This window comes from Miniopterus schreibersii, assembly GCF_964146895.1.
Source record: "Miniopterus schreibersii genome assembly, chromosome: 16".
Taxonomy (NCBI): Eukaryota; Metazoa; Chordata; class Mammalia; order Chiroptera; family Miniopteridae; genus Miniopterus; species Miniopterus schreibersii.
In genome coordinates, this window is record NC_138116.1 from 24000769 (window position 1) to 24028318 (window position 27550).

Consider the following 27550-nt stretch of genomic DNA (forward strand, 5'->3'; position numbering starts at 1 on the left):
ATTTTATATGAATTACTTTACTGATGAGGAAACTGAGGTTTCAAGAGGTTTAAGTAACATGACCGAAGTCAACCAGCCAGGCAATCAATAAACCAGGATGTGAATCCAAATCCTATGCTTTTAACCACTGTCCTTCCTGTGCCTCCTCCCTCATCTCTCAACACCACACACTCCCCACCAAGAAGCCTATACAAAAAGAGAAACTGAGGCACAGAGGTTGGTACTAGAACTGATAGGGCTGGCAGCCAGGGCCCTCAGGAAACCCAGTAGAGGCCTTCGGGGACCCTCTAGATATCCCTTCCCTCTCCCCTTCTCTTTCCCACACCCAACTAGGGCAGATGGAAGCTGAAAGGACAGGCTACGGGAATGGGGGTGAGGTGGAAGGAGGAGGCCTCAGGGAAAGGGGGTACAGAGCTGCACCAATCCAGGGACAGGAGGGGGCTGGGAGTCAGACTCACTTCCTTTGCGGGATTATCTCCTTTCAACAGTTTTATTGTAATTACCCTGAAAATGCTGCTATATATAGAGTGAGCCAAACAGCAGCTGTGCCTAAGGGGAGGAGGGAATGAGAGAATGGGAGAATAGGAGGGCAAGCACAGAGAGGAGGTGGGAGGAGGGACAGGAAAGGAAAGGGAATCAGACAGGAAGAAGGGTAATAGCAAGGGGGGGCTGGAGCTGAGGCAAAGAGCTCAGAACTTCAGTCCCAGGGACAATCCATTGGGAAGGGGAAAGGAGTCAAGGGGCCTGCTGGGTCCCAAGGCCTTCGGTCCAGGCCCCCATGTGGACAATGGGCTGATGGGCCCCAAGGAGTGGCAAAAGGTTCCAATGGGATCGATAGGTCTCAACTCTTGATCCCTATACACTGTCTTCTGGTCACTGACTGTCCCTTCCCATCACTGCCCTGTGGTTGCCAGGACGAACACCACACCAGCAAGGAGCCCCAAACCCAGACCACACCCCACAAAGCCTCCTGACGCCAGGAGGAAGGGGAAGGCAGGCTACCCACTGCCTGGGAAGGAGGAAGTGAGAGAGGCAAAGCCATCGCATCGTTTCTTTTCCATTTCTTTTTCCAAAGAAAGCCCTCACTTTCTTCACTCCAACCCAGGGAGCCACAGGGAGTTGGGAAGGCTCCTGTGGCAAGGGCCCACTCCAGCCCACGCTTAGCGAAGGACCCCAACATCCTGATGTCTGTCAGTGTCTCCTGCTCTCATGAGCAGGCTTTTGCCCAGGCCCCCGCCATCACCCCTCATCAGTACAGAGAGAACAGGGAGGAGGTGAAGGGCTAAGCTAAGAGAGGCTCCCACACCCTGTGCAGTCTATGGGCCTAGATCTCTCCAGGGAGCCTGCACTGAAAGAGTGTCACCAAGGCATGGGCTAGGCCTGCTGAAGGCCAAGGCTGTGTGACCCTCATGTCTGAATATGTCCTCTGGGACCCACTGGGGGCAGGGAGGTGAAGCCTGAGTAGAATGTTTCTCTCAGTCCCCACCAGTCCCTTCTCCCCCAAGCACTGCTAGGCACATTCCTCTGTGGTTTGCCCACCAGCCACACTGACGACTCTGCGGCTAGGAGGCCAGAGCCACATCTGTAGGAGTGGCCAGATGTGGCCAAGAGGGTGGGGCTACACACACACATACACATATATCCACTTTTCCTCCTAACCCATGTCCTGCTCCAGCACCAAGGCCTTTCTGGAGGTGGCCAACACCAACCAGGGTGCAAAGCAGGGTGGCAGCAAAGAGCCAGCAGCAAGCCTCGGGTCTCCCCTTCCCTGGAAAAGCTCATCAAGGCCCCAAGCTGCCCTGGCCAGTATGGCTCAGTTGGTTTAGCATTGTCCTGTGCATCGAGAAATCGCTGGTTCCATTCCCGGTAGGGCACATGCTCAGGTTATGGGCTCGATCCCCTGTTGGGAGCATACAGGAGGCAGCAGATCGATGTTTCTCTCTCCTCCTCCCTTCCTCTAAAATCAATAAAAACATATATTTTTTAAAAAAATAAACCTTTAAAAAAAAAAGGCCCCAAGCTGGCTGGAGAGTTATCTGTTCCTAGGTAAGCCTGGCTTGGCACAGGCCACTCCAAACGCTCAGCCAAGAGGTGGACAGGCTTCAACCTGCTGCTCCCGGGGCTACAGGAGCTGATGCCAACCTGCCTGCCCAGGGAAGGGCAGGGGTCCAAGCACTCCTGGCTCCTAGCAGATAGCCTGCTCAGGATGGAACTGCTACCAGCAGTGCTGGCTTCCCTTGTAGGAGCCCTGCAGAGAGGGCATGGACTCAGGAGAGGGGAACCTCCCACAAGGGCTCCCTCACAGCCACTGTCACCGCCAACACCGAGATGCTAGGCCCTGAGCTGCAGTGAGAGCTGCAGCCCCATTGGTATGCAGGTGGTGAGGTGGCCAGCAGGCTCCGCCACATAGCATTGTTCCCACGCAAGCAGGAAGCATGGGCAACTGGAGAACATTAATCTACAGGCCCTCTGGGGCCTGGACAGGATGCGGCACCCCAGGGATCTGCCAGGTAGTTACCTGGCTCCATCCAAGATGGAAGGGGCTACAACTGAGCAGCTGGAGTCAGGAAAAGGGTAGGACTGAGGAACTGAGTCCCTGATTGTAGTCTGCTGGGCACAAGACCTAGAGTCTGGCTGGCCTTGCACCCCCTCAAGGATCTGTGCCCTCTGTCAGCTTGGCATGAGCAGAACAGGTGGCAGTGGCTGCCATCAGAACCAAGCACATGGAAGGGGAAATGGGTGTATCATGAGAGGAGGCTCTTGATCGCCTCCTGGTGGACCAAGAAAGGTGGAAGAGCCTCTGGAAAGGGAAGAGAATGGGCAGAAGGACACTGTTCCTTAAGAGAACAGGTTGGGAATTTGCTAGGAAGATGACCACTGAAAGGCCAGGGGACGAGTCACGTGAAAGGGCAAGGCCCTGGGTCCTCCCTTTACCCCCACACCTCCTTCTAATAGAGAGCTGTAGGGAATAGAAAGGAAGCCAGACGGCAAGCACAGCAATCTCCTGCAGGGGGAAGATGGAAGCACTGTCTACGATGCTCCAGACTCTGTTCCTTCCTGGAGACTCTGACCCTTCCTCCTGGGAGTGGTGGCCTTGGGAACAAGTGCTAACACCATCCTGTCCTCTCGCCTTCTGGAGGTCTGACTGATACTACCCCTGTGGAGAAGCCCAGCCCAGGTAGCTGGGTGGGCAGGGCTGAGTACTTCTAGCCATCACAATGACCCCATATGAACCAGGCTCTGGCTCAAAAGGAGCCTCCCTGCCCAGCTCATGGGCACAACTGGGCAGTGACAACACCTCAGTGACACTTTCTTCCCCTCTAGCTGGGCCTCCTGTCTCCCATGAACCCCCTTAGTTCAGTGGGGGCTCCCACAGCAGATTCTTTAGGCAGCACAACCCGGGATAGCCTAGATCCTTGGGGGGAGATAATGCAGGTGCTTATGGGCAACCTATGGGACAACCGCCAGCACAGCCTTAGACTACAGAGTGTGTCCAGATGAAGGGACACTACCCCCAAGCACACAAGCATCTCTGGGACATGAGAAGCAGGTTTTAGCAGCACCTTTGTGAACAAGGGTGCAAAATAAAAAACAGATTTAGCTGCCCAAGAGCAAGGCCAAGCCTTCCTCCTGCTCTGAACACACCACAAGCCATGCTCCAGCTCCATGCCCTCTCTTGGAAAAGTCACCAACTCCAGAATCCCTGTGGCCCAAACACTGGCAGCAGGGAAACAGTACCTTTAGTTCCCCTTGGAGAAGCCCTGGAGGGAGCAGGGCAGCACAGTGTGTGGACCTGCATGGCAGACCTAAAAAGCTTAACAGTTGGCTCTAAAAGGACGCTGCTCCCAGGAGCCACCAGCCACAGAAATCTAGGAAGAGGAAACCAAGTGTATGCAGAATATGAAGGAAGCGTGCACTAAGCTGTTTAGAATGTCTACACAGGACAAAAATCAGATCTTGCTGATAAGCCTGGGATCTGAGGAGCTACCCTTACAAAAGAGGAAGAGGGTGAAAGGCCCTTTTGAGATCATGTGTTTCAACCCCCTTGTTATACAGATGAGGAAACCAAGATTCTTAGGCTCCTATGCAGAAGATTCCACCAGCTAAAGTAGCAGGGACTCGAAACCAAGTATCCTGACTCCCGGCTCAGGCAGGCTGCCTCTTAACACTAGCCTGTGCAGCATGGCTCCAATGTGGGCATCCCAGGTGCTCAGCAACCACCAGACCCAGATAACTGGCCCCTCCCTCGAAGGCAGCACCTTCTACCAGCACCCATACCCTCAGGAGCAGGCTGGGGAGTCAGCAGCTTCCTTAAATGACCTCTATGACCTCATTCTGTCCCTCTGGAGAATGGGAAGAGGCTCCTGTCCCTTTCCCAGTCTTGAGGGATTTTAGAAGAGGGCAAGGAACAGCATTTCACACTCCTCCCCATGACGCCCATGACCCCTCCCCACTAAGGACTGTTTCCCATGATCTATTTCTGTGCTCTTACGTGATTAGTGGGGCCAATTTAGGCTCAACAGGTTCTACCACAACGCAGACAGCATTTCCACATGTGTAAGCTGGGGATGACTCTCACCTAGCAATTTTCACAACGCTCATGTAACACATCACATAATGGGTAAGAGCAAGGGCTCTAGAGTAAAAGACCAGGGTTTATGTTGGGCTCTGCCACTTCCTAGGACAAGGGATCGAGCACCTCCCTGTGTACTGTGCAGACATCTGTGAAATGGGAGTAAGAATAGCGCCTACCTCCCTGAGCTATAGAGCTCAGGAGAGAGAATACATGCAGAGCAGCTTGGCACAGGGCCTGGGAAAATCTAAGGAGGTGCTAGTCAGGGCTATTATTAATGACTCTTGATATTTCCTGGACCCCTTTGGCAGTCTAGTGAAGCCTATGGAACACTTCTCAGAATGTTTCTAAGTGAATGAAATAAAATACTTAGAATTACATGGGGCCAAGTTCACAGACCACCTGAACTCTAAGGAAGTCAGGCTCAGACCGCTGCCAGAGTGAGGACTTAGCACTCTCATTTTAGACTGGCCCAAGGTCGCTCTATGGTCCTGTCCCATTCAAAGCCTTTCCTGTGGGCCTCACACAGCACAAGCTGGAGTGGCCAGCAGCTGGACCCCAGTGCTGCAGAAGGAATCTCTGGGAACAGACTCCTCCCAAAGGTGGCTCTTCCAGGCTTTCTCTCCTGCCCTGCTACCTCCAAGAAAGACCACTCTGTCCTTTGCGGCTCGGCCCATAGCGGTACAATCCCTCCTATCCCTCAAAAGCAGTACTTAGCACAGATGAGCACAGTTTTGAACCCTGCTCTCAGGGCCCTGGTTATGAGCAGCCAGAAATTCTTCCCTGGTATCTAACCTTACAGTGCGTGTTGCAAACAACACTTTCCTCCCCACTACTATTCCACATCTTCCTGGGCCCTTCTTGCAAGGCAACAGCAACATGAAACTGACTTCAGAAACTCTTAGAATGTTAGTGCAGGAAGGACCTATAAATCAGCAACTTAACTTCCCCAGTTGACAGAGAAGGACAGAAGGCCAGAAATAAAAGAGATTTGTCCAACGACACCTGGAAAGGAGATGCAGGAGCCAGCCAGGACTTAACAGTGACTCTTCTGGCTATCTCTCTCACGCCCTCCCACTAAAAAACAGGAGAAACCTTGAGAGCTGCTCCTGAATTTAATGAGAGATGAAGGAGCCAAACTCAGTATTAAGGATCCAGGGATATCGGTGCTCCCAAAACACCAGAGACCAGGAGCACAGGGGAGAAGGGAATCAAGTGGATGGAACCCCCAGAAACCCTGAGGCAGACCATGCCTCTGAAGCACCTTCAGCCTTGGGGATGCAGAGCCCAAGTGGAAGGCACAAAGTGTCTCTTACTGGTGAGGATGGAGTTCGTCATTGATCTTGGGCTGCCATGTGGGGGAGAAATAGACTCACTTCTCCCAGCCCAGCTATTTCCAGGAAACATTTGGGCACCAAGCTAGAGGCAATTAAAAGGCACGATAACCATTCAAAGTCTGCAGCTGTTGCTGGGACTGTTCACTCCACACCTGGGGTGGACAGCAGGGGCCTCCAAGCATAACCCAGCCCTGAACAGCATGCCCACCTGCCCACCTGGCCACTTGCCATAATCCCCCACCCCGGCTGGGGTTTAGCCACCTGCTCCCCAGCGTCTCAAGACATCCTCCCTCTCCAGACTGCCAGGCTGCTAGGAGCTGGATTTGACTTTTGCACTAGGCCCTTCTCCCAAGAGTCCTAAAGCTCACTGAGGCCTTCCAGGGATGCTGGTGACACCCAGTGGCAGGGTACTAGGCCCCATGACCACTATCCACATGACCCCTGTCCACACAGCCCTTGCTCCAAGCATGATGGGTCTACTCCCATCAGAATCACCTGAGATGTGCTAAAATACTGGTTTCTGGGCTGCCCTAAAGAATCCAAACCTAGAGGTAGGGGGCAAGGCTTGGGAACCTGCATTTCAATATATTCCTTTGGTAATTCTGATGCAACTGGAAGTTTGAGAACTACTTTCTCACAGCATCCTGGGGCTGGCTGGATTCATTTTTGCTGCCAACCTGACAGCTGTTACAGCTGTGTGAGTGGACACAGTTAATCTGATTTCCTGTCTGGCAGCTGTGCAGCAGGGAAGGGACAGCTGAGGGTCTCAAAAACAAGAAGAGGGGATGAGGTAGGAGGGAATGGGGGCAGGGGAGGCTGTCTGAAGGGACTGGGTGTGCAACTCTGTTCCTGAGCCCTTTCCTCCTGTTGGGCCAAAATCCCTGCAGGAAGGGAAACAGCTGACCAAGTGGTCCCCAGTATTTATAGAAAACAGTCTCCTCTCAGAAACCTCAGGAGTCCCCCAAGAGAGACCAGCCAGACTGGTCTCTCTTGTCTAAGAGCACAAACTTGGAGGTACAAAGACAAGCCTACCACGTATGGTTGTGCAGGATGTACTGCACAAGGGCACCTAACCAAAGGGGCAAGTTGGGGGCTGAAATCCAGCCCACGGTCCAATTGCTAAGCCATGCACTCTGGCATGAGGATATCTACCTAAAAGAAGGGCCACTTTTTAAAATTTGCACAAAGGAGCTCTTGTGTGGGTTGGCAGTGTCCCTACACAGACACCTGAGTCCGAATTCCAGCTGTCACTCTGTGACCTTGGGCAAGTTCCTTAACCTCTCTGATCCTTCTCAATTATAAAACATGGCTATTAATACCTTCCTCAAAGAGATAAGGGAAACACCTGATACCCTGTCACTTAGCACACTATAATATTAGTTCCTTTCCCACCAGAGTCTCACCCTTCCTACCCTCCCCACACCCTACGCCTACATATCCACACACCCAGCCAAGCTTTGAATGGTGTGAAGAACGTGAATAAGAATATCCAGGGGAAACCCCAATACCAAACCATGGCACTTCTCAATATCCCAATATCCACAGCATCTTTTCCTGGCACAAGCAGGATACACACCCTCCCTCACTGGGAAAAGGAGACTCCTCTTCCGTGCCTGCTCATAATATCCTGCCCAAACATCAGCTCTGCCCAGTTCAGGCTGGAGTGGAATCTAGAGCCCGCAGAAGGGAGGTAGGGGATGCCCTGGCACGATGTTCTGGGGAATCCCACCCCAGAGTTCAAGCTCCCAGGCTCCCCAAGCTGGGACGAGGCCTAGGTGAGGAGGTGTCCACTGTGTACTGGGCTGTAGTGGGGAGACCTCACTAAACCTAGGAAGATCTGTCCCCTTCTTTAAGCAAGAACAGCAGAGAGTACCCCACATCCCTCCAGGGTTCTGCCTACCAAGGCTCTGGCTCACCCACTGGGGCAATTACCATATCTATTTATTTATCCAGAGGGCCAAGCCCCAGAATAGAGCCTAGGAATCCTGCCATCAGCCCTGGATGCCAGCCCCTCAAGCATCATTCATTCATCCATGTGCCAGGCACTGTGCTAATGCTGGGAAATGGCTGTGAATAAGACAGCCCAGAGAGCAATGGATGCCCCTAAAATGGGGTTCCATACTTGCTGCTGGAGTAGACAGAGTCCACTCTGGAAAGCCCCTATTCCTCAACCCCACATGTTGCAGAGGACTGGCGACACACACTGCCCAAAAGGCATCCCTGGACACCTGCTTTTTTAGCCACAGGCTCTTGCATCCTGTCTGGAGACCGATCAAGAGATTGGGGGGGGGGTCAGGCTGCCTGGGCCCTCATGGCCATGTTTATCCCGGGTGGATTTTTTTTAACCCAAAGGTTAAAGTGTTTCTATTTGAAACATCTATTTACATTCCAGAGCCAAAAAAAAAAACCAAGGCAGCCGAGCTCCCGGCCTATATCTGTCCCCAGCCGCGTCACAGACACAGCATCAGAGTTGCGCTGGAGTGGGGGGGGACGACGACATTCTTAGCCCTCTCCCCGAGCTGCTGAGGTGACTCACGCCTCCATCATGCCAGCATGGACCACGCCATCGCTCATAAGGCTAGGCAGTGTGTGTGTTCTGGGGGGAGACAAGGATCTGGAGAGAGACTGGCTGGAGGATTTCTATGTAGGCACAGGCAGCCTTAGGGAAGAGATGGGGGTAGCGGGGTTCCAGCCTACAAGGATTCTGGGATTAAACTTGAAAAAAGGTGAAAGAACATGCTGAGGAGGAAACCTCAGTCCAACCACCAGCTCCTGCCAGGAGGCAAGGGACAGTGGGAACAGAGCAGGATGGGTGAACTGATATGGCATCTGCCAAATGGGGTAGAGCTGCCCCCAAGAAGATGCTGTGCGAAGTCAGTCCTTTGCTTTCCAAGAGACCACCTTGACTCCTGAAGGCTTTGGGATAGGGGTCAGCAGTCTTTAGGTAGAGCTACAGACTCAACTAGACCAGGGCTAGACCAGCCCTCGATGTTTACACCCAGGGGACTGTGTAGGGACTTTGCAGGGCTGATCCCCAGGGTTATGCCCCTACCCTAGGAGACTACATGAGCATCCCCGCCCAGGCAGATGGCAGGCCTTCCAAGGGTTTTCCAAATTTTCCCAAAACATTCATCCTCTGACACGTCCCAGTTCAACTGCAAACTTATCCCTGGATAGGTTAAAGCCAAATCACAACTCCCACCTTGCAATTCAAAGCTTGGGATCCACGCCCACGTACCCAGAGGCAAAGACTCCCCACACATACACACACGGACACCCACACCCAAGGGCCAAGCCACTGCCAGGAGGGGCCAAGCAGGCATGGATCCAGCAGGCCCCTCCCTCGAGGAAGCATCTTGTGGTGCCGGCCTGGTGGGAAGGCTGTGCCAGAAAGGCCTGATGCTGCCAACAGGTTCCTGGGAGGGAGGGAGGGAGGGAGGGAGGGAGGGAGGGAGGGAGGGAGGGAGGGAGGGAGGGAGGGAGGGGCTGGCCCAGCTCTAGGGGACCCCACCCCCAGCCAAGAGCCAAAGAAGTCCCTGCTAAGAAGGTGGCAGGGCTGAGGGGGTCCTCAAGCCTGTATGAAGACATCTCTTTGCCCTCATAAGATGGGAACAAACCAAGGCCTGGGGGAAGGAGACATATGGGGGAATTGAGACCTAAGGCAGCAAAGGCCCCCTGACATTCCCCTGGAATCAGCTGTCAGCCTCTGCCTAACTCTACCACAGCTGCACAAACCTTCTCCCTAGGTGTCTCATTCCCAGGGGACTCCTGACTGGGGACTTGCAGAAATCACTGCACTAGACCCTCTGCTCCTCAGAACCTAGCCAGAGGAGCTAAGGCAGCCTTTATACCTTCCTGTGCACACTCAGCTATGGCTTGTTCTCCTGCCCAGACCTGGGGGGCGGGCAGCCTGGAGGCAGGTCACTGACCCACTTCCTCCCCTCTGACCATGGTGCCAACTAGGCCAGGATCCTCTAGCAATCCACAGCCCCCAGCAGCCAATGCCACCGACCCTGCAGGAGGCCAAAGGGACTCAAAGAGATGCATCACAGTACAGCTGAAGGTAGGGCAGGAAAACCTACCTCCCTGATTACCTGTATTCTAAACACAAAGCCCCCCAGAAAGATCTAAGCAACACCCTATCTGGGCAAGGCTCAGAGCCAGATGCTCAGACCCAGAGACAAGGATGCTCAACAGCAGAGGACAGGTGGGGACACCAAGGCACTTACCTGCCACAGGGATGCCGTGTAGAGGAGCCCGAGGCAGGATTTCCAAGGATGGTTCCCGGCCTGGCATCCCATCTGCTGAGAAACAGGATTCTGTCTCATAGATAGTCTGCAGCATCTCCACGAGCCCCTGAGCCTTGGGCACCAGCAGCATGCCAGAGAGGGGGCCGCCCGAGGCGGGAGTCAGCCAAAGGGAAGGTGGTCGGGCAGGTCCTCACTGCTCAAGGGCTCCTTCAGGCCACTGCTGCTGGGACCCACACTTGGGGTGGTGCCTCATCCGGCCTGGGCACTCCGGGCGGCAGGAGGAGCCAGGAGGCCCGGAAGCTACAGGCCCAGCTCTCCCCTAGAGGAGCATCAGACCACCGGCCTGTCCTCAGCCTTCAGGAGCTGGAGTGTGGCAGAGCACTCAGGAGACAGGAAGGGGAGCTCAGCAGGCAGGCGGGCTCTCTGTGTTCCCTCCCAGCCCTGGGTGACAGCTCTGGGACCAGCTCCCTGCTCCTCCTTCCCGAATGAGCCGCCGGCAGCTGGCAGGAGACTGAAATAGCAGTTGGGGGAGGGCCCTATCTATAAATAGGTGGAGCATGCTCAGGGAGCTGCAGGCTGGCTGCCAGGAGCCTGGGCCTGGCGGAGGCCCCATGGGGGGAGGCGCGTTCCACCCCAGGAGGAAGCGCCAGGCAGGGGGATGGGAACAGGGGAGGGCCTGCACTCAGGGCCAAGGCCACAGAGCTGGGTGGCCAGAGGCTAGGCTGGGGAAGGGCACCACTGGAGTGTCCATGCATCTGGAGCAACTCTGGTGCTGCTCTTGGCAGGCGAGGGGCTGGAGACCAAAAAACAATTCCATCCTCTACCCTCCCTCTCGCATCCAGAGCACGTTTAGAAGAGGAAGGGTCTTCGAGAGGGTGGGCAGGCAGGGCCACCTGGCCTAACCTTGCATCTTCTTGAGAGTCCTCCTAAGAGCCTGATAGAAGTTTATTTAACTTCTGCCCTCCCTCAGAGCCGGGAGGTGCCTCTTCACTCCTCAACCAACAGGGAGACCCCTGGGCAGCAGCTCAAGGGCAGCTCCCTTCAACGTACTGGGGTATCACCTCCAGAGGCTGCTCAGCTTCCTTCCATGGGGCAGAAGACCCTTCCTGGACAGAACTCATCAGGGAAGGGGACCTGAGAACACCTGCCCATTCTCAAAGCACAGGTAGTTCTTCCCCCGCAATGTGCCAGGTACAATGCTAACAGCAGCACATACATCACCTCATTTATTCTGCATGATGATCTCAAGAGATAGGTGCAAATGGGGAAACCGAGGCATGGGGAGATGAAGTCACTCACCCTTGGTCATATAACTGCTTAAATGGTAGGGCTGGAATGTCTTAGCTGTAACTACCATAGCCCACTGCCTCCTGCACAACAGAGTGAAGATGCCCCAAGGTTTCTGTTTAACAGGTATGATGACCCCTAGTACCCTGGTAGGAACGGACTTGAGGCTGGACCTCCTCTGAGAAGAATGAAGGGGCTGCCAGCATCCAGCCCTTCTCCACCAGCCCCAGACCTGAAAGCAGCTCCTGTTCCGGGGCGCTACTGGGACATAGGGCTGGTGCCCCATGAGAACTGGTGATACCCACCTACCCTGCCTACTACTGACTCCTCTCCCCAGATTGTCCCTCCCACTGGTACAGAGATCCCACTTGGCCCCCTGACCTCACTGGAGCCTTTTAATAGCCTGGTTATTCCTGGGTCTGTGTCCCCCTCCCCCTTCCTGATGTCACAGTTGCTATTTTAGAGCCCCCTCCTGGCCCCTTCTTGCCCCCAACTCCAGGCATGGAGCCAGGGACACCTGTCCTCTCCCTGGACTGGATGACCTCACCCTCTTGTCGGGAGCCCAGGAGAAGCTGGCCAACCAAGGACACAGTGGCTATGGCTCCTGAAGCCCATCTTCCCACCAGCTTCTGTCAGCCAGGGACAGCAAAGGTGCCTCTTGCCCTCAGGTAGGGGAGCACATTGACAGGAAAGGTGGCAAAGGTGGACATTCCCAGGACATAGGCTGGCTGGCAAGATGTATATTTGGAGGATAGGGGGAACAGGACCTAAACCAAGTATCTGGAGCCTCAGCTTTTTAGCCAAAGCAAGACTCTAGAAAAATGGTGATGGAGCAGTACCCACACAGGGGTCTGAAGTTGGTGGACACCTCAAGGTAGGTCACGGGACCTCATTTACCATCTCCAACCCCAAACTGATCCTGGCCAACCAGGCTCTCTCAAAAGGAAGGGAAGGCCAAGGTCCCTTCAGTGGGGAGACAGGCAGCAGACTCAAGGGAGCCCAGAAAGCCAGGGGCAGCAGCCCCTCCCAGCCAAGGACTCCACCCACCCACGCTGGGAGCAACCGGAAGGGCTGGCTAGCCCTGTCCTGGCTCTCCTCTCTGCCCCAGGCACAGGAGAGTATGGCAGGGGAGCTCTGTTCTGGAAGAGAGGAAGTCACCAGTTATAATGACTCAAAGCAGGGCCTCCAGAACCTGGAGCAGCCAGAAACCTAAGGAGAAAAGTCTCTACTCAGGGAAAACAGGAACACCCAGGAGACTGGGCATCCAGAAGTGGCCAAAGCCAGGGGCTTGGGGCAATTTCCAGCACTGTTATGACTTCCAGTAACAGCATGAAGTGGGAAATGAAGTGTCAGACACAGCCAGGCAATCCTCAATGCAGTTCCCAGAATCCTCCAGGGGAATAAGAAAGGAGGCCTGGGATGGGGACAAGCGTCTTTTTTTACTTCTGAGATTCAAGTGATGCAACAAGATCTTCCTAATACCTAACCTCAGTCCTTCCTGCTCTATAGCCCCTCTCCTTATGGTTCATGTCTCTTCTGCATCCCCACCCATCTTCAGATGCTCCCATCTGTCACTCAACAAACCTAAAGAGCACCTACCAAGATGGGGTACATGAGCCTCATTCAGAGCCAGCACCATCTCTTCAGAACCACAATGATCTTGTTCCATTCCTTGGAGGCTGGGGTCAGTCAGACCTCCTAACCCCCTACATCTGGAGGAGGGGAACCCAATCCTGGCTCCTTGGGCTCCTCCAGGCTCTCATTTCCTGGGCCCAAAAGACTGGGGTGGGGCCTGACCAAAAGGAAGAAACCAAGATCTGCTTTGTGCACAATACAAAAACCAAGGGCTGGCCCAGGAGCACCCCGGATAGAGTGTGGGGTGCCAGCTTCCTTGGGGTCCTAGAGACATCTGGCCTGCCTGCCCTCTAGTTCTTTTCTGCCCTTTGAGCCCAATCATGCTGGAGTCCGTTGGCATCGCCTGGGAGCTGCCATATGCCAGGTCCCATGCTAGGTGCTTGCTGAACCCTCTCATTTGAAATCAAGTCCAGGAAAACATGAACACCTACTTTGGCATCTTCACATCCCCTCAGGGTTGACCCTGCCTCCTCCTACCATACCATTCTAAGCCTTCAAATCCTTTTGAAATAATGGAGCAGGAAGAGGAAATGGAGCAGACCCCAATCTATAGTGAGCACAGAGGTGCATTGGGGGCACCTAAGTGGAGAAGTGTCACCAGGAGTCCACTTCCCAGACCCCCACCCCAAACATGCACTGACCCACTTTCTCCTCCTCAGGGCTGATTGCTTGCCTTCCCCAGGGGCTCAGAGGCAGAGCCTGAGCTGGAGACTGGGAGGCAGGATGCCGAGGTTCCTGGCTCCACCCCACGCCCATGCCCCAGTTTCTCTGGTCACCCAGAAAGGAGGGGGCAGCTGCCCTCCCTCCCTCCCTCCTGGGAAAGGGAAGGAGAGAAAGTGTGGAGTATGCTGGGAGGTGCTGGGCAGGCAGGTGTTGTCATGAAGCTTGTCTCCCTCCCACGCTGCGGATAAGGAACCTGGCCGCCTTCTCCTGGGGCCCTGTCACCATCTAGACTGGCTCGCATGGCGGGCCTCACTCCTGCCCTCTCCTCTGGAGCAGGCCTAGTCTCAGGTCTCAGAGCAGCTCCTCCAAACTAGTCGGGCCAAGCCCAGGCAGGGGACAGATTCTGCCAGTCCTTCAATCCCACTGAGGGAAGCAAAAGTGATCAGTTCCAGAAAAATAAAGAAAGCCTAACTCCTCAAGCTTCCTTTTGCCTGAAGAAAAGCCAGACACCAGGGAGTGGCCTCCTCAGGAAAGCAGGCAGCCCCCTCAATGGGCTCTACCTGTACCTAGGACTGGGAAGGGGGCAAATCAGGTGAAATGCTGGTGTTTGGTCCACCCTAGAGGTAAGTCGATCAGCTCCTACTACCCAGGGAGGAGGGGTAAGCCCCAGAAGTAAATCACCTCGAGTCTCTACCTGTCCCTCACCCAGAATTCTCCCTCACTAACCTGTTTGCTATGAGGGCAGGGATGGACACCTTCTACTTTTCTTCTGTTTTCCCATAGGCCAAGCTCAGGGTCTCACATGTTGGGGATAGTCAGCGAGAACTTATCAAACAGGAAAGCTCCTGCACTGAAATTTAGTGGAACCCCAAAACAGTGCTACTCTGTGTCCTAAGGAAAGAGGAACAAGTCTTTGGGGATTAGGGAGAGGGTGGGAGTGCTCAGGGGCTGGGCCACGCAGGCCCTGGGAACTAACTATTCTTATTATGCCCACCTCTCTCCCCAGCCTGTGGTCCCTTGCTCTTCCTGGGCCTCTCTGAACTGTGTCCATCGGGGAAGTAGACACCTGCATGCTCCAGCTTCAATTCGTGGTTTCATTTTACTTCTGTGGAATACAAGGCACATGGTATCCAAGCCTCTGCCTGATGCTGGGCAGCCTCAACCCCAGCCCAGACGCCACGCTGAGCTCTGGGAATAGCTGATGCTGGGCCCCTTGAAGAGGACGAGCTGTGTGGAGGTGGCAGTCCCCGGAGCAACTCTAACTCCACAAGTGGTAGAGCCAGTCCTGGAGTCCCAGGAAAACTCAAGGGGAAGGGCCTCGGGGGGCTGCTCCCAAGCAATGATCCTAGTTCTGAGGCCTCTCCATAGTCCTAAAATGAGGTCCCAGGTCTCTAGTCCCCTCCTTCTCTCCCTCCTTCCTAAACATGAGAAAACAGCATCTCCCCCTACTGGGGGGAGCTGGAAAGCTGGCCAGGAGGTGCAGCCAATTCTATAGGCCCCACTCAGGAGGCCCCTCCTGGCAGGGCTCAGCAGCAGCTCCCAGGCTGCCTGCCTCCTGCGCTGGTGGAAGCTTCCAGCTACTACCACTCCTGGCAGAAGTAGCTGCAAGAGGAACTGGGACCACAGTATCTGGAAAGGCAACCCAGTGACCTCATCAATTTGAGGTTGATTATTTTAGCCTTTTACTTAAGGGAATAAAAATCCCAAAGCTGGGAAATGTCCTTCTCAAGCAGCCAACAGATTCCTCTGGGCAGCTTCTGCTCCCTTGGCCGTGGCTTAGACCTGGTGTGACTAAAGGTGGCTCCTGGGAAGGTCAGCATAATAGCTCAGATGGTACTACTGCCGTGCACAAGCAACTCTGCTAGGGGGCAGTGTCCAGCTGAGATGGGCAAGGGACTAATGAGAACCCACCAGGCCTCTCCTCTTCCTTCACCAGCCCAGCCTCAGAGGAGGAAGCAGGGAGTCGGAGCTCAACAACCTACCACCAGCATCAGAGTCACACAGCCTCTCCATGTCTAACACCTGGCACAGCCCCTACAGGTCAAATGAAGGCAAGGGCAGAGGTGGGAGGATCTGAGAGGGAAGCGCAGCCCCCGCAAGAGGGGGTGCATAAGGCAGAGCTGTCTTGGTGAGTCTCAGGAGTCCAGCCTCCTCCAGCTGGCACTCTACTCTGCCCTCAGCCTATGCCCTGGGCATCTCATGCTGGGAAAGGAAAGAGAGAAAAGGGGACACAGCCTTGACCAAAACAAATGGCACAAAGTCAAACAATCCCACCAGCTTCCAGTTTCCCTGACTCTGCTGGATCCCCCCAAGATCCTGGTCAGGGCCTCTCCCACATATCGCCAGCACCAGGGCCCCTCAACAGAAAGCACCAGGTCCACCAAACTGACAAAGGGGAAGGAGATGAGAAAGGGTCTAGACTCCTCCCTGATGCTGCTTCTGTCTCACCTACAAATGGGTTTTCATCTCTAGGCCCCAGTTTCCCTATCTCTAAAACAAGAAAAAATATCCCTCTCCCTCTACAGAAAAAGATGTGGGGAATAGGATAGGCTGTTGAGCAAGAAGGGCTCTGACCCTTTAAGACTGCACAGAAGGAGACAGCCAAGGAGAGAAGGCAGTTATTACTTTGACCACACTGACCCATGACCCTCCTGTGAAACTCCTGAGGGTCTAGCTCAGGCCACTTGGACACATCCTCATGGGCATACACCCATACCCACACACACACAAAGCTGCCTGAGTCCCACCCAGAGACTATTTCTGGCAGCATGAGGCAGGCTCCTAAGAGCAGAGAAGAATAAGAAATCTCAGAATCAAAGACCCCAAATTACGAATCTACCATGTCTAGGGCCCAAGAGGGGAAGGGGTAGTGTACCTGACTCAAAGGAGAGAGCCAAGACTCCTCTACCTACACATCAGTGCACCCCCACCCCGATACCACACACCCCAACACAGACCAAGGCCAAAGACTGCAAACCTCCACCAAGAAGAAAGTATGGGACACAGAGACACACGCCACCAGGAAGAGAGCCACCACCACAAAAAGGAAGCCTGGCATTCAGCTATTGTAGGGAACTTCTTCCAACATCATCTCTGGTCCGCCCAGAGACTCAGGAATCCATAGCCCTCTCAGGCCTGCCTGTCTCGGTGAACAGGACAGAGTTAAAACTAAAGGCCCCCTAGTTGAGAGGGCAGGCATGGGGACAGAGCTGGACCCATGCCCTCCAAGGGCCAGTCCAGACTGTTGACCCATCAATTCTCAGGTGTACCCAGTGATCGATAACTTCAGGTTCACCTCTGTCCTTTTCTTGCAATGCTTCTACAATCTGGACCCTCATTCACTTACAGCTCAAACTGGCCTAGGCTCTAAGCCTACACAGTCCGTTATAGCCAAAGCCACCCAGGATGCCCTTCTCCAGCCTCCCAGCTCTTACCCGACTCGGTAGGAGAGTTCATGCCGGCTCTGGGCCTGCAGAAAGCTGGCGTTGGGGGCTGGGATGGGAGGGAATGGAGCTGCGGTGATGTCAAGAGAGACAGACGATAACAGACAGACGGACGGGACAGGAGCCCGGGGCCGCTGTGCCTCTAATGCCCATCCGAGGCCATCCTTCGGGGCGAGGCAGTCAGGCACTCAAAACAGCATCCCTGGGGAGAGATGGAGCAGGTTAGAGGTCCCCAACTCAGGAATCTGGGAGTTGAAGGAGTCCTCAGAGCTTGTCAGTTTACACCTGGGTTAGAGGAGGAACAATTGCCCAGGGGCACAGAGGGAATCAGCAGGACTGGACGAAACCCTGGTTTCTTCTAAGTGGTGAGGCTGCCAGCACTCAAGGGAAGGAAAATGGCTACAGTTGTCACACCCAAGCAAACTCCTTTTCAGATGACAGTGCCCACCGCCAGGTGGAGAGACCTCATAGACTCCCAAAGGTGCCCAAAGTGGGATTGAATGTGCACAAAGGAGAAAATGCAGGGAGGCTTCTGAACTCTGTCCATGGCAGTGGGAGATGCAGGGTTGACCTAGAGCCCCTGGTTAAGGGAGAAACTGGTATCCCAGGCCCAGCAGCCTAAGTTGGAACTTTCAGATGAGTGTTATCTCCTCCTTACTCTCTGATTCTTGTGCCAACTCTTGAAATGTGATGTGCTTCTATCTTGGTCTCCCCCATTTAACAATTGGTCAGGGAAAGAGGGTAACCCTCTTCCACACAAAACCAATGCTATTTCCAGGAATTTGGAAAGGGAGAGACGTTCAACCCAAATCCAGCACCCCCCAGAACAGGTCCAGGGCCCAAGCTCAGGGTTTTGCATGTGTTATATAGGTTGTGCCCTGTGCAAGGTCTGAAATCCATCCTGTGCTCTGCCTGCCTATGGGTCACCCAGAATAAGGGACACATCTTTCTAGTTTGTACAAAGGCACCAAAAGGTCCAGCCATAGGCCTGCCAAGGCCAGTATATAATAGAGGATGTCCCAGTATTAAAAGGCCATGAGTTTGCTAACCTGTCCCCACTCCTTCCATAGCGAGTCCCCAAGCCTCAGATACTACGCACTCACCCATCCACCTGGGCCCATTCCTAAACAGCCCACGATCCATCCCAGACATGATCCCATTCAGTTTCTTCTAAATGAAGGTAAGCCCTCCAATAATCAGTCAAATTGAGATAGCAGGAAGTGACCAGATGAGGCTGAGAGGAGCTGGATGTTTAAGCCCTAACAATGCTCCCCCAGCCAGGAACAGGCAATCAGCTCTGCCTCTGGAAAGCCCCACCTCCTGGCAAGATAAATTCTCAGTAAGCCTTGAATTCTCATCAAGGATTCCCAGGGGTATGGTCCATATGGAGCAGAGTAGCCTGAGAGTCAGCCATGGCAGGGACAAAGAACACACACATGCACCTGTAGGCATGCACACATGCCCACGCATGCATGCACACACACTAGGAAGACCTCAAGTCTTCATAGGCCTACTTGCTGCTTCGTCTTACCCATAGGGTTCGGACTCTAGCTGGAGAAAGCTGCACTCAGATTGGGGAGGTGGGAGGAGGCAGAGTGAAGGGGCTGAATGTCTCCCAACAGGCACAGGTGTGGGGCAAGGACAAAAGAGGCTGTACAGGGCTGGGGCCAAGCTCAGGAATGCAGCAGGTGGAGCTGTTGGTGCCCTGGCAAGGCCAGCGTGGGCAGGCAGCTCAGCCCATGCCCACCCGAGCTGGCGCCCAGTCCTGCTCACACCCTTTCCCGTGGGCTGGGGAACACAGCTTCAGAAATTCCCACGATTCCCAGCAGTCAAGTGGCCCAGCCCATCTGCCTAATAAAAGACACCTCCAGCCCGGCTGGGCGTGGCTCAGTGGTTGAGCATTGACCTAGGATCCAGGAGATCGAGGTTCAATTCCCAGTCGAACACATGCCCAGGTTGAGAGCTTGATCCCCAATCAGGGGCGTACAGGAGGCAGCCCATTAATGATGGCTCATCACTGATGTTTCTATCTCTCTCTCCCCCTCTCCCTTCCTCTCTCTAAAATCAATAAAGATATATTTTTTAAAAGTATAAAAACTAAGTATCAGTCCTGAGCCCCCATTGTCCTCACCCCTGGGGAGAAGAGGAAAGTAACAGTTCCTAGAATTCCCAAGAGCTCAGGACTCCTCCCCACCCTGCACGATGCAGCAGACCACCTGCAGAGTGTCTGCCAATACCCCATCAAGCCTCCCCGGTGAACAGGGGCCTCCATGGGAAACAAAGCAGCATTCATTGCCCGATCAGGACAAGCATAGATTCTTGTCTGGGGTTGGGCATGAAGTGGAAAAAGGGCAGTGTGATGGTTAAAACCTGAGCCATTTGGTCCCCCCTCTGCCATAGAAAATTCACTGTTAACTATTGTTATATGAGGGTCTCAGTGGGCAGTTGGGGACCAAGAGCTGTGTGGCTCCTGGACGGCAAACTAGTGAGCAGCCGGGCTTCCTTGACATCATAAGTAGGCAGACCCCAGGGCCCTATCTCCACCCCATCAACTCTCAGTCAGACCTCTGTCCCACCCCAGGATCCAAACCCACCTACCACCTCTAGCCAGGATGGCAGGGCAAGGAATGAGGGAAGCATCTCACCCTATAAGCTCATGGCCAAGCCAGGGGAGTTAGGGCAAAAACCCTAGGGGAACACCCCCCACACCCCATTCATGAGCAGTAAAACTCTGGCAGAGGGTGGGAGAAAGGCAGACAAATGAGGGAGATATGGAGCAATGTAATGCCCCAAAGGCCACTATAGTGTTGCCCTGCAAGGATCTTGTCTCTCAAACAGCTTCCTCAGAATTCCTGGGGAGCCAGGTGTCCATCTGAGGGCCTCTCTGGCACCTGGACTCCAGAACCACCTGGCGGCCTTCTCCTAACACACCAGCTCTGGCCCTGCTACATGCAGGCCCAAGTTCTGAGCACTGTAGCCGGGGTCCCCTCCCCAGGTCACAGGCAGCCAGGTAAGCTGTCTGAACCAAATCCTGTGAACTTAAAATTGCCCACAATCTGAGATCTGCCCCAAAGACTTGATCAGAAAGTGACAAGCCCAGACATCCCATCTCAAGGCGCAAAGTACCTCTCATCTTGACCCCTACTGACTGTGGCCACAGGAGTCCATTTTCCCCAATCTCCAAGAGCTTCCATAGCCTTGTACCTTCCCCAAGCTGGGCCACCAGAAGCCTGAGATTATCAGAGCCATGAGGGGTAGCTGACTTCGATGTCCAGGCCCCAAACTAAGAGAAGGGGGAGGACAACAGGGGAGGAAAAAAGGCACCAAGCTGACAAATTCATTTTTGCAATCAGCCCATTTCTGTTTGTCTGCTCAGACACAGCTCCAGGCATCTGCACAAACCAGATGGAGGAGGCTGCTATTTCTAGAAAAAAAAGGGGGGGGGGGTGAGAGGGGAGGGAGGGAAGAGGCAGAGGCAGAGGGCAGAAGACCCAGTCTGTTTGCCCTAAAACCTCAGGAAGAATGATAACCCCTCCCCAACACTACCAGACAGGGTCCCCATTCAAGAGAGGACTGGGGCCAGGGCTGGGGTGAGGTAGGGTAGGGGAGAAGAAAGGCAGAGAAAGTTTAATTAGCCAAAGTCAGCTACAGGCTACAATAGGCCCCCTCACAGGCTGCATCAGGTTTTCATTCATGAGCAAGAGACAGTGCTCCAAAAATGCCAAGAACCGCCCCCCCTTACAGTCTCCCCCCCCCCCCCCAGGAGTGCATCCTCTAGCAGGCTGGCTGAGCCTGATGCTGTGTTCCAGACATCCCTCCTCAAAGGGATGTGAGTAGGAAGAATTAATTATTAAAGAGCAGCTGGTACTTCAGCACCAACTGTACTCCCCCCAGCTCCTATAGCTGGTCCCCCTCCCTCAATATGCAAAACACAAACTACACCCCCCCCCCCCAGCCCCAGGCCCCATTTCTAAACACATAGCTAAGATGCCACCCCTAGGGAAGGGAAAGCAAACCTTTGTCTCTGCAGCTACTTGGAGGGGGTGGGGCATGTGATACTGCTGCCCCCCACTCCCTGCAAATTACAGGATCCAGCCACAGAGGAGGAAATGTTGGGGAGGAAGGAAAGGCTGGCACAGAGCTAACATGTCCTCCATCCTTGCCCCCAAGTAAGTTGCACCTAGTATCTGTCTCTCTGGCCCCTGGTGAGCATACAGGACAGAGTGAAGATACTGGGGGCCTGCCCCTCTCTCAGAGACATACCCCTACCTGCCTTGTCAAGACATGGCCCAGAACCAAGTCCAAGGGGGACAGAGCAAAGAGAGGAATCAAGAGAAGGCGCAGGAGACAAACCAAGATCTCCCAAAGCTCTGTGTTTAGGAGGGAGAGGAAAGAGGGAAGACTGGAATGAAGAAGCAGGCAGCCCCCAAGATGGCTCACCCACCATCCCCAGTCCAGCACTTCAAAAACTAGTATAGGCTCAGAGGCACTAGTGCCTGGAACACAGATTGAGGACCCTCCCAGCCTATATCTCGCGAACCTGAAAAGGCCCAGGGCAAGACCCAACCGCTCGCTCAAGTCCTGCAAGGCAGTCTGGTCAGGAGTCTCTCTGGCCTATACTCCTGATCTCCCATCCCCAGTCTCCTTTTGTTCCTGTGATCTGGCTCCATTCTCCCCTCCCAGTTGGACCCTGAACCCAGTCACCACCCCCAACCTCCAAAGCTAATCCCGAGCTCCAGAAGAACAGTAATCACTGTCAGAGTCTCTTCAGCATCCCCCCAAAAGCAACTGCAGCTGCTACCCATCACCTCATCTCAGAAGGCCAACAGTGGGGGTATCAGGTGGTCACCTCCTCCTCCAAATGAGGCACCCCCACCTTCCCTTCTTCTCCCCCACCAACCAGACTCCCAGATTAATTACTTATCACCCAGCCAGTCTCATCTTCCCCAGGGCTCCAGAGAAGGGTGGGGTAGGGAAGCAGCCTCTCCCAACTTAAAAGACACATACAGTATCACCGCCTCCATGAGATACACAGACCCAGGATGAAAAACGGGGGGGCATCCACCCCAGACAAGAAGTGGGGAGCTTGCATCTCCGCTCTCTCTGGCTCCAGGGTGTCAGACGGGAGAAGAGGGTGGGAACAAACGCAGAAACGCCTCAAGGGGGAGGGGGTGAGAATAAAAGGAAAGAGGAGAAGTAAGGTGGGTCCGTAGGCCCCCTCCTCACGCACGGCACTCAAGGACACAAAATGAAGAATGCGTTCTTAGGGCTGGGTAGAAGCGCTGTGAGGTGAGCAGCGCTCCTCACCTCAGAGTACCCAGAAAGGGGTGTCCAGTGAAAAGGGATCTGCATAGAATCTGGGTGCAGGACTCCAATCGCTCTGCAACGCAACATGCGCCACTCGGTAGCAGGCAAATCAGACAGACCCGGCCGCGTTCGGGCCATTTGCGAGCGCGGGTCGCGGGAAGACGGGCCCCTCCCTTACCTGCAGGAAAGCGCCCCTGCACGGGAGAGGCGGGGAGGGGCGCGCGCAGTAATCCCCGAGGCCCGGCTCCCAAGCTGGCGGCGCTCCCAAGGGGCGCCGGCCGGCACCGGGAGCCGGGAAGAAGGAAGGGAGGCGCGAAGGGAGGCGCGAAGCGCGGCGCGCGAGCGGGGCGCCCTCGGACAGCGACAGCAGGAGGGGGGTGCGCCGCCGCGGGTCTCGGGGGCCCAAGGGAGGTGGGATGTGGGGTGGTGCGGTGCGCTCACCCCCTGTGGCTCGAGCTCCGGCTTCGCGGGCGGCGGCGGCAGCAGCGGCGGCGGCAGCAGAGGCAGCGCCTCCCCGACGGCTCCTCCATCTTTGCGGCGGCTCCTCCGGCTGCGCTCGCCGCCGCCACCAACAACAACATTCGGAGACGTCACTCCCGTCACGTGACCCGACCCGAAGCTAAAAATAGACTCGACCGCCCCCCCCCCCTCCATCTACCACCAACCCCTCCCCTCCCTCTAGGCCCTCCCTGCCGGGCGGGGCCAGCAGGGCCACTGGGACAGCTTCTTAAAGGGCTGGTACCCAGCAAAGAGCTGGGCTGGGAAGGGGACGGAAGGCGAGGGATCCGAAGCCAGCGGGTAATGCTGGACGGAGCGCTGCGGGCGGCCGGGTCTGGCTGCTGGCGCTCAGCCTCCGGGACGCCTGACTTTCCTCCCCGCGCTTCCTCGACTTCCTTTTCAAACCGTGGATGGTGCAATCCCCGCCGGCCTAAGCTTCTTCCTAACACGCCCTACCGCGGTGGGGGAGGGGAACTGGGGGACGGATTCCGAGGGGCTGGGAGGGCTACGGAGGCCGCAGCCAAGATGCCAGGCTGGGGGTGGGTGGTTGGGACAGGTCTCGAGCTCGGACCGCACACACTACATCTGTGCCAGGGAAAGAAAAGATTGGAAAAAGCCAGGGTATGGTTGTAACAGTTCAAGGCCTTCAAAAGGAAGACTTCTGGCCCCGACTTGGGTGCCATCCTCGCTTACAAATGCCCTTAGGACGCCACACGAGTATGTGTGGTTAAACCTAGACAGTTTGTCAATAACCCAGTAATTCCACTAACACAATTTATTCTAAGGAAATAAACATTTATGTGTTCAAAAATGAGTATGGAAGGAAAGAGATTATTTATAATGATGTGAAAAGTTGGAAACAACCTAAATATCCATCAGTAGGGGATTGGCAAATAAACTAGGGCACATTTACTCAGCAGAATGCCAGTCAGAGACTTTAAATGATGTAAGTCTATATTGACCTGAAAAGATGCTTATGCTACATTGTTTTCTTGAAAATCAGGAATCAAACAAGTACTACAGAATTGCTCCATTATTGTAAACAACAACAAACTAGATCCATATGTCTGAGTATGTATGTATAGAAAAAAGCCAGAAGAATAATTATCAAAATATTTACCTTTGTTTTCTTCTTTATCTTTTCCTGGATGCCTGAAGTTTTGCAGCTATCATGTATTACTAATCAGACATACAAAAAAGTAATTGACATACATAAATATTTCTGGAATAAATGATAAAGGTTCTTTCTACAGAGTATCTCATGAGTTCCCTCTCCAGCCCCAGACACATCTATAGCCCCATCCCTTGTACTAAGCCAAATCACCCCTCACCTGAGATACCATATCTGCCTCTGCAACTAGTCCACTCCCTGCATCCATCCTAGCCTCCCAAAACAAGAGTGACCTTTTTTAGAACACAAATCTAGTTACAGGAGGGTTTAAAATCTTCCCGATTTTCTCACTGAAATCCGTATCTGACCCAGAAAAGTGGTTTTGAAACTTTAGGGTTCTTAAAAATTACCTGAGGAGTTTGTTCAAAGCTCTGAAACCACCTTCAGAGCTTACTTTATATATACTTTTATTGATTCTGATAACGATTTGTAAATATACATCTCTTTATGGTGTAATTGGTTCAGTGTCCATCTCTGTAAGCTCCTTGAGTGCAGAAACCACACATTTCCACCCAGCACAGTTCCTGGAACAAAAAAAGATTTAATGAACATTTATTAAGTTAAATGAATGAGTGTTAAAAGATTAAGCCAAGGTGAGCATTTTTTGACTGGACAATGGACTCTGAGCAGAAAGCCTGCCGTCACAAAATTATCCCACGTCACTCCAAGATAGGGGTCCTGACTCTGTCCTGTAATGATGGTCCCACCCATTTGCTGTTACTTTTATACAACCTGTGTTGTCTCTTGTTGGTAGTTGGGTTGGGTTGGGAGCTTGCTTTCTCAGTGCTTATGTTTTGCCTCCCCAAGCAGAGTGTGAACCACTTGAGGAAAGAGATAAAATCATATTTCTTGTTGCCTTTCCAGCATCTAGCACATCACTCGCACATAGCAGGTACTCAGTAAAGACTAGGGGACACTGAAGATGGAATTTCTTCTCTTGAGATTTCAGAACATGAGGAAAAAATCTCCCCATCTGGTATGACATATGTCAATGACTGTCTCATGGAACACCTCTGCTAGGCACTTCTGATTCCATAGATGAATGAACTAAGTTACTTGCCCAAAGTCACTGAGTTCATGCAAGGAGAACAGGGATTCAAACCCAGGTCTCTCTGTCTGTCCCCCAAGCACAAGAAACAGGGCATGGGGCAGCTGGGCTCCTAAGCCCAACAGTCTAGCCCCCTTCTCTGGAGTTCCCTGAGATTATCACCTTGGTCCTCAGTGGTCAAATGTCCTAGAAGTTAATAGAATTCACTATACAGGACCCTGAGTAGCTTTAAGATTTCCCCTTCTCAATTAAGTGTGGGTTAAATAATTCCGCATTCATTCTACATCTTTCTTGAGTACCTGTAGTAGGTGCTGGGAATATAGAAATGAATCTGTCTTTAAGGAACTTAGAGTTCCTCATAGAGAACAAAACATCTTTTGTTATGAGTCCTTAGGGTAGGCCCTTGCTAGAACCATTCACCATGGAAACAGGTGTCATGGGGCTGTCTTGTTAACCCCTTCCTCAGTGTCCCAATGTAGAACTTCTGGCCCTGGGACCCAATGGTGAATTTGGCTTCTTGGTAGAAAAAAATCAATCTTGGAAGAGAGTCAGGCATTTAACCTGGCAGGTTGGCAGCACTCTTGGATTTTTAGAAGGAGGTATCAGGGCCGAGGGGGCGCGGATGAGGAGTGTTGAACAACACTGTTAGGGACTCTGGGAGTTGCTACTCTTGCCTAGAATCATGAGAAGAGTCCTGGTCACTACCTGGAGCAGGAGGGAGAGCAATATTCATCCCTGGTTGGTGGACATTGCTGTAGTAACAGCTAACACCTATCTCTTCCACACCTCCTCTCACTCACCCAGGGTCTATGCCCTCTAAAGTTAGCATTGCTTGGGGAACAGACAAGGTACCCAGTTCCAGTGTGTCCTCCCTCACCTTCAAACTCTCACCCAGAATTTCTCCTGGGGTGGAAATCTTCAGATCCATGGGCAGGATTCCAGATGCTCTTGCCAGAGTGGTCTAGCCCACATTTCTGGTCTCTGGTGGGACAACACTGAAGTGGCCCTGCTGGCTTCCAAAGAGTGCCTGGGGTGGAAACAGTTCAATTCTGCCTAAATACAGCCTCAGGCAGAAAATAATACAGAACAAGGAAGAACTGAGCTGATAAACTCAAGCAATAAGCATTCTCTAGATATCTATGAAAGGAAAGATGTATTCTTTAAAGCTTTTACATTTACCAAGGGGAACTTGTACATAAGGCACCTTGTTCCTATGCCATTCAGCAAGAATTTATTGAACATTTTGAAAAGTTATGGAGCCAGAGGGGGGCTGTGGCTCCACACTAAGGACACCACTGTTGAGGACATATCCACGATCTCCGATCTCTGAGGACAGGTCAGGGGTCTGGGTCTGGAAGTGTCTGACATCTACATTGGCTCAGGTGCAGGGTTGGTGGGTGGTGGAGATTGTGGAGCTTGAGTGGGGGGACATCTGGGTTTTGGGTCTTTTTTAGTGTGGGTAAAGCACAGTATTGTAAGTGGGAGCCTGATTGTGCCACTTCTTATCTGTGTGCTTTTGTTAAATTACATTATCTCAGGTGCATCAGTTTGTGCACCTGTGCAGGCATAGCAATAAATGGTCATTAGTATTACTACAAAAAAATAGAAAAGTTATGAGGCCAGCACAATGCTAAGTACTGTAGGGACTGCAAATAAGTGAGTAAGTAAGTAAGTAAGTAAATAAATAAATAAGAAAACAGGACAGGAGGTGAAAAAACCTGGGCCCTAGGATCAGCTCCGTCAGTGTGTTGTTAGATGAGTCATTTCCCCTTTGGACCTTGGTGTCCTTATCTGGGAAACAGGACTCCAACTCCTATTCTCTGAAGTCCCTTTCAGTTCTGACTCTTGTGAATTCCCATATAGGTGTGATGGCAGACATGATCACATCCAGCATAGTATTAGGCTTCAAAGTTTAAGCTGGACCTTCATTCCTCCAGGATGCTTTAAGACCCAGTCCTGCCCTTAGGCTTTTACAATATGCTCAGGAGCCAGAAGAGAATTTATTTCAGGGAAAGCAGTTCATGTGCCCAAGGCCCAAAACAAAGGGATGTCTTTGAGGACTGAGTTACGCAGAGTATAATTCAGGATGCCTGAGTTTGGTCCAGGTCTCCCTGTGTGACTCTGCACAAGTCCCTTCCTCTCTCTGGGCTTTTTGTTTCTTTATCTGTAGCATGACAGGATTGGACTGGATTTCCTTCTTTCCAGCTGGAGACAGTTCTGGATGGTTTCACAGGTGAAACTGAAAAGGAGGAATGGCAAAACTGTTCCTCCTGCCCTCCCTCTCCCCCCTTCCTTCCTTCTCCCTTCTCTTCTGGGCTTAGGACAGAAGGAAACTGGT

The 27550-nt window shown here is 53.3% G+C and overlaps 1 protein-coding gene across 5 annotated transcripts in view; it reads right to left on the minus strand.

Moving 5' to 3' along the window:
• Positions 1-23093, minus strand: part of HDAC5 (histone deacetylase 5) — a 34563-nt gene extending 11470 nt beyond the window's left edge. The window contains exons 1-3 of one of the 5 annotated variants that reach the window (XM_081161094.1): positions 22937-23084; positions 17180-17390; positions 10140-10214 (exon numbers count right to left, since the gene is read on the minus strand). In XM_081161094.1, coding sequence (XP_081017220.1) covers positions 10140-10214; positions 17180-17201 — 97 coding nt within the window. In that variant the 5' untranslated portion in view covers positions 17202-17390; positions 22937-23084. Of the gene's footprint in view, positions 1-10139; positions 10338-17179; positions 17391-22936 lie in introns of those variants that run through there. The other 4 variants (XM_081161095.1, XM_081161096.1, XR_014000477.1 and 1 more) reach the window with 4 other exon arrangements.
• Between the last annotated feature and the right edge of the window lie 4457 nt (positions 23094-27550).